The sequence below is a fragment of the Callithrix jacchus genome, chromosome 4 (genome assembly GCF_049354715.1).
Source record: "Callithrix jacchus isolate 240 chromosome 4, calJac240_pri, whole genome shotgun sequence".
Classification (NCBI taxonomy): Eukaryota; Metazoa; Chordata; class Mammalia; order Primates; family Cebidae; genus Callithrix; species Callithrix jacchus.
This window is the reverse complement of record NC_133505.1, coordinates 25,876,369-25,886,947: the sequence shown is the minus strand read 5'-3', so window position 1 is coordinate 25,886,947 and position 10,579 is coordinate 25,876,369. Positions and strand designations below refer to the sequence as shown.

Sequence of the window (10,579 nt, the reverse complement as noted above, 5' to 3'; positions counted from 1 at the left end):
GTGAGACGAACGGTCTGGTGTCCCTGCCCAGCCCCCCTTATTTCAGCATTTTTCTGACACTGCCGGGCAGCTGCCTTGGCATGAGCCTCCTCTGTCCAAGAACAGACTGCCAGGCCTGAACATGGAGAGGAGGAACAGCCTCCGTGGTATTCCCTGACTTTGGAGAGATGTGATGACCAAGCTGGGGCCTGCGCTTTGGGAAAAAGCACACAAGGAGGCCAAGGGTGTTTTTTTCTGTGCCCTCTGCACAGCTGCCTCTTGTTCTTCCACTCCAGTGACAGCCTGGGCAGATGCCTCCCTCCAGAGCCACTGCCAGCCCCACTCCACAGACAGCTGTTGCCACAGCCCCAGGAGAGCGGCGTGACCACCGGCACCGGCTGCGAGCAGGGCACATCTGCTGAGCATCCCCTGCCCCTGGCTGCGGGCCTGAGGGCTCAGTGCCCTACTGTACAGGACATTCCCAGCTGGCACCACTTAACACAAGCCTCTTCTTCAGCAGGGGAGGCGTGGGTCCGCTTGGTTTTCCACCTCTGAGATGTTCCTCTCTGCTGCAAGCAATATGGTGTTTTATAGATACATACTTGTCTTTACAGTTTCCAGGCTTAGGGAATATTTTTAAATTCTATTGATGACTTTTCCAAAGTTTAAATGAGCCCGTGGATGTTAAGAGGAAATAGTATTTTAAAGACAAAGTTAAAGCATGCCAAGTCTATGAGGACATTATGCTAAGTGAAATAAGCCAGTCACAAAATGACACATATTGCTGATTCCACCTATATAAGGAAGGTACCCAGATTAGTCAAACTCATAGAGGCTGAGAGTAGAGAGGGGATGCCAGGGACTGTAAGGTGGGACAAGGGAAGTGGGGGAGTTAGGATTTACTGTGTAGAGTTTCAGTTTGGGAGGATGGAAAGACTTTTGCAGGTTAGGCACGGGGACTCATGTCTACAATCACAGCACATTCAGATACCAAGGAAGGAGAACTGCTTGAGGCCAGGTTTTTGAAACCAGGCTGGGCAACACAGTGAAACCTCATCTCTACAAAAAAATTTAAAAAATTAGCCAGTGTGAGGAGGTGAGCCCATAGCCCCAGCTACTCAGGAGGCTGAGGTGAGAGGATTGTTTGAGCCCAGGAGGCGTAGGCTGCAGTGAGCTGTGATCACACCACTGCACTCCAGCCTGGGCCACAGAGCAAGACCCTGTCTCAAATAAATAAATAAATAATTTTACAAGTAAATAAAGGAAATTACTATGATGTTAAATTTTATGTTATGTATATATTCTCACAGTTGAAAAATTGTAGAAGAACACCAAATTGAGAAGTGAGAAAGTTCGTGGAATTACCTGTATCAGAGGTGCTGGGAGTAAGGGGTGTGAAGAACTTTCCAATGGAAAGGCTCATGATTATCCAAAACAGCTTGTCCTGTTTTCCAGTTGGAAACTTTCTCTAGGAAAGTGGCTACTCCTAATTGCATTTCTAACATTACTATGAAAACACAAAGCCAAAAAGAAGGCAGACACCCGGTAATGTTATAACAAGACTCTGGAGGAAAACTAAGTAAATAAACCTGCCGCCTCATGGTAGTTTCTCCTCACCTGCAAGGCTTTGATTTTCGAGACGGGGCCTGAAGCAGGAATTCCTCACACCAAGGGCTGCTCGATCTGTAGCCGGATGCGCCTCTCCACTCTCACTCCAGATGAAAGGTTAGCCTGGTCTTTCATCTAGCTGTGCCTCCCTCAGAATCAAAATTACAGTCCTCCTCAGTGCTGGATCGAGTCCTTTCATCTTCAATATGACCAAAATGGAAACCAGGATCATGAGAATTTCTCAGGGCTGGTATTGAAAGGAACTTCCCCTGCTCTTGCCAGAGTCTCGAGGGGTGGCCTCCTTCCACGGGTGAGTAACCACAAGTCCATGTGACCAAACAAACAGCATATTCTTTTTTTAAAGGAAAAGAGAAAAACGATATTGAAGGAAATCCGCTAAAGAAAATTGAGATGAAAGCCAGTCCACGCCTCAGCATCCTGAGGAAATGTTCTTCCTTGATGCTGTGAGCTCTCTAAGAAGTTACCGCAAAACCAAACTCATCAGAAGTTTGCAGGACTTCCTTGAGTAGAGCCAGGAAAGAAACCACGAAATAGCACAAATGAGAGTCCAGGCCTGTCCATGCTTGTACGGACTTCTCACACCGACCTCATTTTTCCCCAGCTCCTACCTGCAGGCCTCAGGGGAGCTCCGGGGACCAGTACTCCTGCTGGGAAGTGAGTGTGTGAGGAGTGTGCAGGTCAGGCCAGGAGGCTGCCTTGGTGCCCAACAGGTCTTATTGCGGGAGGAGGGCACTCTTCCCGACCCTGTTTCTGTTCTTCTACCCTCTGCAGGCCTCCTGACCTCCAGGCTCCTCAGCCTCTGCGCCTCACCTATCTTTATGCCCTGTTTCCAATCACGCTGGGCTCTAACTTCACCATCAGACTCAGGTGCTTTTCCACATCCTACCTTCTCCAACACTGTTTGGAAGCTCTGGCTTGATCCCAATCCTATGGGCTAACTTTAAAAAGACTGCTGTTCCTAAGGAGAGAGAAAGGAAAAAGAGATAAGAAAGACAGAGAAAGAAACTCTGTGATCATGGTTTTCCAAAAATTCATGGTTAAATTAGAACTAACTATGTGCAAATATAGAAGCAGTGGTCAACAGAGTTCCAAAGAATGAATGCTGACAGCTAATCAACAGCCTCCACTCCCCATCCCATGGTGAATATCCTTCCTCTGTGTGCTCACGCTGTGAATCCACACTGTGAATTCCCCCACATTCTACCACTTCTCCTGTAATCACTGGCTTGTTGTAGGATAAGAGGTTCCTTAAGAACAAGAAACTTCTCCCAGTGTATCCCCAGCACCTATTACAGAAGGTAACAAGAAGGAGGCATCTGCCAAACACTTGTTGAAGGAGTGAAGTTGAGAGACCAGGAAAGGCCTGCAGGCACCATGGGTGAGCCTGCCTGTCATCCATGTGCCTGCTTGGAAGGACTGTGGGCCATCAACTTGCGATTAAGTGCCAAGTTGCTCCTGTCAGGGCAAGGCTGTGGAATCCTGTTATCCTAGACAATGAGGTACAGAGCACAGGCAGATCCGTGCACTGCTGTCTTCTGGTAAACAGACCAAGTTCTCACTTCCCATCCTCCTCCCCAGTCTCACCCGCCCCTGCTCCCAAGAGAGTAATTCATCACATCAGTGTCTGGTGTTTTCTTGAAGGCCTGCACTAAATAAAGTGGATTGTTTATAAAGTGGGATTTTTCTCCAAGCACAAAAGCAGATTCCTGGGCACATTGTTTCACTGAGTGTAATTAATGAAATGCTTCTCTCGGACCAAATTGGCCAATGGAATGAGATCATCCACTGCCAGACTGGGTCATTCAGACCCAAAATAGATGGTCTGTATTCAATCCTAGATTTCAAAAACAAAACAAAACACGCATGTTGCTTAATGTCCTTAGCATCAGGAAACTACCAGAATATGAGCTTGGGTTAGAAGTGTGGAGTCAAGGCACCACTTCTGATTTTCTCTTTTTTATTTTCAATAATCAATGCTTATTATAAGAAAATTTTCTATGCATCCAAGTTAACAATCTTTGAAGCAGCATTTCCTATCCTCCACTGGAGCAGTCATGCAAAGCACCCTCAGGCCCTGGAGCAATGGTGAGCATGAGGCATTGCAGCTTAGATGCTGCTTCAGAGATAAAATGCTTCTCCTTCCTTTCAGAAGAAATCAACAGAAAATGAGAGGAGAAAGAAAAGGGCTAGGAAAAGTCGTTTCAACCACTTAGTAACACTATTTCAGAATCGTCACTCTAGAGAAAACATGGAGAGCTCAAAACTTGCATAGATTATGTCCCATGCAAAGAGAACACGGTGACCTTCAGAAACATTTTCAGTGACTTGGAGACCTTCCTGCAATGCTGTGCATAAATCTGTCAGCATTGCAATCTATGTAGCCTTATCTGAATTCAAATCCTCCCTGTACATTCTGCAGACTCACCACTTAAATTAGGCAGCCAGCTAGAAAACACTGTTGCAACAGGAAAATCCATTCCAAATCTCCACAAAGTGTCGTTCATGGGGGAGATCCAACTGCAAGTCAAAAAGAGATGAGCTCAAAGGATTTGATTTGGGGGTTGATATTGCCTTTGTCTTCCCAGAATGTAGCCACTGCCTGGCAGATAGCATCGCAACAAGGGCTCTGCCTACACTTGGGCCAAAGAGCTGTCGCTCCTGCTTTGAAATCTTGGCACGACCTGGAGGTTTCCCTCACTTTCTCCCTCAACGACCCAAACCGTGGCCAAAACCCACTTTCTCATTTTTCACATGGTTGCTCCTAAAATATTGCTGCTGGGAACCCAGTGGAGTACCTGCTGGGCAGACATCACCTCCACTCTTTCCATTGTTCTCCCAGCCCTGGCCTGTCTATGGGGCCTCCTCCCACAAAGAGGTGTCTTTTTTTTTTTTTTCTGTAATCCAGAGCAAAGGCTCAGTTTGTTACTAAGGAAAGAAATGTTACCATAATGAGCAGGCCCTCCTTTTATCACAGGGTGCGGGCTACTTGACCTGACCTCAGCTAGGCTAGAGAGCCCATGAAGCTCAGGCGTGAGCACTAAGCCACCACCCACCTGCATGACTCACCTGTACAACTCCTCAACTGTATCCCTCTTCTTCTCATCCTGCTCCTTCCCAGCCAGCATCCTTAATCACCATGATGCACAGCCTGGCAAGCCCTTGCCCACAGGGAATGTAGGCAGTTGTTCGCTTCCTCCTCAGAAGGGCAAATCCTAATCACCATGGTATTAGAGAACCCAAGCCAGAGAACCCACATACACATGTGACCTTAGACAGCTAAATGTACATTTCTGATTTCCAACAACCATGATGGCCACATTAACAGAAGCCCCTTTAAGGCACCCAACACAGCACTTCATTCATCAAGGTCATGCCAGTCACGTGCTTGTCTGCTCTCAGTTCCATCTGGGCCCTTTGTCTTCTCTTCCCTTCTTGGTTTCCTTGGCAAATGGATTTCCAGCAATTGGTGTGAGCAAAAGGTGCTGAGAATGGGGAGCTGTCAGGCCATTTCTTCCTCTCGCCTCTAGCAGCATCTCAGAAGCTCCATCTCCCATCAGACAGCACCCTCCTCCACAATTCCAGCTCCCACTCAGCAGCCCTGGTTTGGTTTCTCTTTCCACCTCATTCTCCAGCTTCTGGTCTCTGGCTAATCCCACCTCTGAGGCCACAGCTGGTAGAGGCTTCCTGCCTTAGTCATTTCTAATTTGCCTCACCATCCCCTGTGTGGCTTCTCAGCTTCTCCTGTCCAACCAATTCCCTGCATTAAATTCTCTTCTGTTGAAAATATTTTGAGGAACTTGTTTCCTGATTGTACCATGAAAGATGAAGTGCCCCCTCCTTTCTTTCTCATCTATGAATCCAGTTAATTAGGCATCCTCAACTCCTGAGAGCATTTCACACCTAAAGCCACTCCCACATATCTAATTCCCCTCTCCCTATAATAGAGACCACCCCTATATAGCTAAAGGACTCCCCATTACACCCTTCTCTGCCTTCTCTGTATAGGGAAGCCCTAAACACTTTCCCCCCAGGGAAAAACAACCCACTCCAAGTGAACAGATTAGTCCTACCAACCCTGGTGATGTAGGCTAATCAGCAGGTGAGGCAGTCCTAACCTTCTGAAAGCAAACAAATGTATGCACTAAGGAATCTGGCTTGGAAGGAGCAGGTTGGAGAAGTAAACACTGAGATCCAGCTGGTATTTTTTTCTCCAGCACTTTAGCACCATCCATCCCAAAAGCCCCAGGTTTTATAAATTCTCTCACATCCAAGGCTGGAGAACACCTGATAGTATGGTCTTCACTGAGACAAGAGCAAGCTGATGGTGGTATCCTGGGTGGTGTTGCAATGGGTTCCAGGCATTGTACAATCAGGGATGCATTCCTTCCTAATCAGATTCAGCAACCTGTTCAGAGAAGTCCGATGTGTCTCCATGCCCATATTTCCCTGGTCAAGGATTCTGACACCAACATCATATTTGTTGAACTACATTTAACATACCTTCTCTAATATTTGCAAGGATTTGGGATGGGTCCACAACTAGTCTGGACACATTGTTTCTCCATGTGCTTCACCTTTAGAAATACCCCGTTTATTGTTTCTTTGTTTTTATTTTGAGATGGAGTTTCACTCTTGTCACCCAGGCTGGAGTGCAATGGCATGATCTCGGGTCACTGCAACCTCTGCAACCTGGGTTCAAGCGATTCTCCTGCCTCAGCCTCCCAAGTAGCTAGGATGACAGGCACCCGCCACCATGCACGGCTAATTTTTGTAATTTTAGTAGAGACAGGGTTTCACCATGTTGGCCAGGCAGATCTCGAACTCCTGATCTCAGGTGATCCACCCATCTCGGCTTCCCGAAGTGCTGGGATTACAGGCATGAGCAACTGCACCCGGCCTCCCTTTCCATGAAAAAGGAAATTATTATGCTCAGCTCTTAATACAGCAAAATCCTCTTACGTGGAAGCCAATGACACAAACCTCACATCTTTTGCACAAGAAACCTCCAACTCTCTGCCCAGCTGTCTTCGTAGAAGCAGACAGCGGGCAGACTTAAAGCTGCCCCAGCAACTGGGGACCAGGAAACTGTGGACTTGCTTTCCTGACTCCTGATGTGACCAGCATGGAAAATAATCCAAAAATATCTTGGCAAAGTTAACAAGAGAACGTCATAAGTGGAGCTTGGAGAACACTCAGAAATTCACTAGATTCAAAAGGGCTTTTTATTTTTAAGAGAATCTACTATGGGTCACAACAGATAGCCAATGATGCTTAACCCTAAGGCCCAGCCATGTAGGTGGGTTCTGAGCTGTGGTTGTTCATTCTGTGGCTTCAGAGAGAGACTCTGGTGACACCAACCTTCACTGACATTTTAAACTCTAATTCTGTGCTGTGTTCCTCTGTATTTTAGAATTTTCTTAAAATGGAAGGATTGCCGAGGGTAGTGGCTCACACCTGTAATTCCAGCAATTTGGGAGGCCAAGGTAGGAGGATTGCTTGAGCCCAGGAGTTTGAGATCAGCCTGGGTAACATAGGAAGACCCCATCTCTACAAAAAAATTTAAAAATTAGCTGAGCATGGTGGTGTGCATGCCTGTGGTCCCAACTATTTGAGAGGCTAAGGTGGGAGGATCACTCTGAGCCCAGGAGGTTGAGGTTGCAGTGAGCTTTGATTGCACCATGCACTCCAGCTTGAGCAACGCAGTGAGACCTGCATCAAATAATAAGAATAATAATAATTTAATTTTAAAACTTTTTAAAAATGGAGGGATTTACTTAGGGCTGATTAACTTAAGGATGAAAAGACAATCTTCAGAGAAGTTTTGTGTCCATGAAGCTTTAAATTCTGCCAAAATCTGTATTAGTCTGCTAAAGCTGTCATAACAAGGTACCACAAATGGGTGGCTTATACAACGGAAACGTACTTTCTCACAGTTCTGGAGGCTGGACGTCTGAGATCAGGTATAAGCAGGGCTATTGAAGGAGAATCCATTCCATGCCTCTCCCGTAGCTTCTGAGAGTTGCTGGCAACTTTTGGTTTTCCTTAGCTGACTCCTGATGTGACCAAAATGGAGGAAAAGGCAAAAATATCTGGGCAAAGTTAACAAGAGATCAGCCTGGGTAACATAGGTATCTAACAGTAGATGCCTCACTGCGCTCTGTCTTCATCTTCTCACGGAGTTCTCCCGGTGTGCATGTATGTCTGTGTCCAAGTTTCCTCCTTTTATAAGGATACCAGTCAAATTAGAGTAGGGCCCCCCAACTCCAGTATGATCTTATCTCAACTAATTCCATTTGCAATGACCTGATTTCCAAATAAGGTCACATTCTGAGGTATTGAGGTTTAGGACTTTAACACATGAACTTGGGGGACACAATTAACAGTTCCCCCGCCCCCAGCCCTACCACTAAAATGTACATCCTTCTCATGGGAAAAATATATTTCACCCCAACCCTACAACCTCAAAAATCTTAGTCCACTCCAGCATCAACTCTAGGTCCAAAATCTTATCCATATATTCTGTAAATCAGATGGGTGAGACCTGAGGTATGATTCATCTTTGGGCAAAATTTCTTTCCATCTGTAAATCTGTGAAACTAGACAAGTTATCTGTTTTCAGAATGGAAATATCTATCTTATTCCTTTCCCACAGTGGAGCAAATAGTTCCATTAGAATAGGGAGAAACTGTAAGGAACAAAAAGGGGGTCCTAGGTACTGAGGAGGTCTGAAACTTAGCAAAGTAAACTCCATTAGAGTTTAAAGCAGAAGAATATAATCCTTGGCTTAATGCTCTGTAATTGATCCTAATGTAGGCAAGGCCTTTCCCCTCAAATAATTCCTTAGGTCCTAAAATGGCACCTTGCCAAACCTCCCAAGTATAGATCCATAATCTATTGATTCTAGATTTCAACACAAGCCTCCTTCTCTCCAGAACTGTAGGGTGGGTCTGTGACTCTGACGCTCAGCAGAAGCAACATTCAGGCTTTAGATGCAACTGGACCACCATTGACTATTACCACACTCCGTTAAACCTGTCCAGGAAATCAGGATCAATCTGGGCTTTTCATGGCATTTATAGATCTATCACTGGCCAAGCTGCAGGATCCAAGTGAATAACCAATGCTTTCAACACCTTTCAGAGAATTGGTTCTATTTGACCTCCAGAATCAGAGCCGGAAGCAAATTGCTATTTCAAATGGTGCGAGGTAGATCTGTGCACTGCTTCTTAACACACTGAGTTGAAAGATTTCCCATTGTTACTGATCACTAGCCCCATAATGCTGGGAAGCCAGCAGTGTCCAGTTCAGGTGGAACAAGTATAATGTGTCTGGTGGGAAGTAGAGGCAGCCAAGCCAGGGCAAGAGGAGGAGGCCTGGAGTCCGGGCTAGAAAATCTGTAGTTCCCTGTGAGTGTGTGGGCATCCAGTGATGCTTTCTGAATATGAGAATGATGAGGTTCATCTACAATAGTTGAAGGAGGGATTATTTGAGGGAAAACTCAGAAAGACAAGGCAGGAGACTGTTGTACACAAGAGTTAACAAGAGATCAGCCTGTACACACCAGATGAAAGTTCTACAAAAGTTGAATGACACAGGAGTCAGCCTAGCACAACGAGCCCTTAAGAAGTCCATGTATGAATTAGAAAAAGGTTCCCCTCCAGTGGACACAGCCCATGCTGGGGCAGCCCACTTGCCCAAGGTCCAGGGCCCTGGTGTAAAGAGCAACACACATCAGATTTGAGAGCTCTGAAGTCACTAGAAACAGAAAGAAGAGGGATTAAGCGGTTTTTTATTTTCATGTTAATACAGAGCCATTAACTCTTGCATTATCCTGAGAATACTTCTGCCCTTTTCCCTCAAAGTGCTATTAAATTGTCATAAATTCTTATTTTAATTCATGCTCATTGACAGCCAAACCCCTGACAGTTAGAAGGGGTTAGAAGACATTTGGTTGAGAAAGTCTTATTGTAAAAAACATCACAGATTAAAATGACTTACCAATATTTTATACAGCGGTAGATTGTCCTCTAGGCAAATACATATGAAAATATGTCCTTCCCAAATTGCTTGACATTGCAGGGACACACCCGCAACTTAAGAGGAAGTTAGCCAATCAGTCAACAGATGCCATATTCCTTAGTTATAGGTACCCATCAATTACATGATGCACAAGGAAATAAGTCACATGTGAAGTCTTCATTGCATGTTTGGTGATATGCCAGGTGCTAGGAATTCCCTGAGAGTGGGAGGGGACAGCCTCTGCCTTCAAAATATGCAATCTAACAGGGAAGACACACAGTGAACAAATACATAAATAGCTACAAAAATGCAAGAGACAGGTAGCCTTGCTGAAGGTGAGTAGTTAAGTAGTTAGAGGGACGGTATGGACAAGACCAAAAATACTGATTATATGGCCCTTTGCAGGAAAAGTTTGCCAGTGACTACTGGCAGACGGTCTGTTTTCTTGAAGAAAGTCAGTAGTGGGAGCACCCAGTCTATATTATGGAATGAAGGTGGTCAGATTAAAAAAGAAGGGGCCAGGTGCTGTGGCTCACGCCTGTAATCCCAACATTTTGGGAGGGCGAGACGGGTGGATCATGAGTCAGTTGTTCAAGACCAGCCTGACTAACATGGTGAAACCCCATTTCTACTAAAAATACAAAAATTAGCCTGGAGTGGTGTCATGCACCTGTAATCCCAGCTACTCAAGAGGCCAAGAGGCTGAGGCAGGAGAATCGCTTGAACCTGGGAGGTGGAGGTTACAGTGAGCTGAGATCACACCACTGCACTCCAGCCTGGGCAAGAGTAAGACTCCGTCAGAAGAATAAAAAGAGGAGGAGGAGGAGGAGGAGGAGGAGGAGGAGGAGGAGGAGGAAGGAAAATTGATGTTAGATATAGCAAACCCCTAGTTTCTCTTCAAAGAATCAGTATGTCAGTAGATTCAGCTCTGTCGTTCTTTAATTCTCTTTTT

General features: G+C 45.6%; 1 protein-coding gene across 3 annotated transcripts in view; it reads right to left on the bottom strand.

The window, feature by feature from the left end:
* Positions 1 to 1,273: 1,273 nt before the first annotated feature.
* LOC144582301 (uncharacterized) overlaps positions 1,274 to 10,579 on the bottom strand; it is a 35,184-nt gene continuing 25,878 nt past the window's right edge. The window contains exons 2-5 of one of the 3 annotated variants that reach the window (XM_078370574.1): positions 7,532 to 7,661; positions 4,034 to 4,125; positions 2,495 to 2,566; positions 1,274 to 1,939 (exon numbers count right to left, since the gene is read on the bottom strand). In XM_078370574.1, the coding sequence (XP_078226700.1) occupies positions 1,719 to 1,939; positions 2,495 to 2,566; positions 4,034 to 4,125; positions 7,532 to 7,599 (453 nt within the window). In that variant the 5' untranslated portion in view covers positions 7,600 to 7,661 and the 3' untranslated portion in view covers positions 1,274 to 1,718. Of the gene's footprint in view, positions 1,940 to 2,494; positions 2,567 to 4,033; positions 4,126 to 7,531 lie in introns of all 3 variants that reach the window. The other 2 variants (XM_078370573.1, XM_078370576.1) reach the window with 2 other exon arrangements.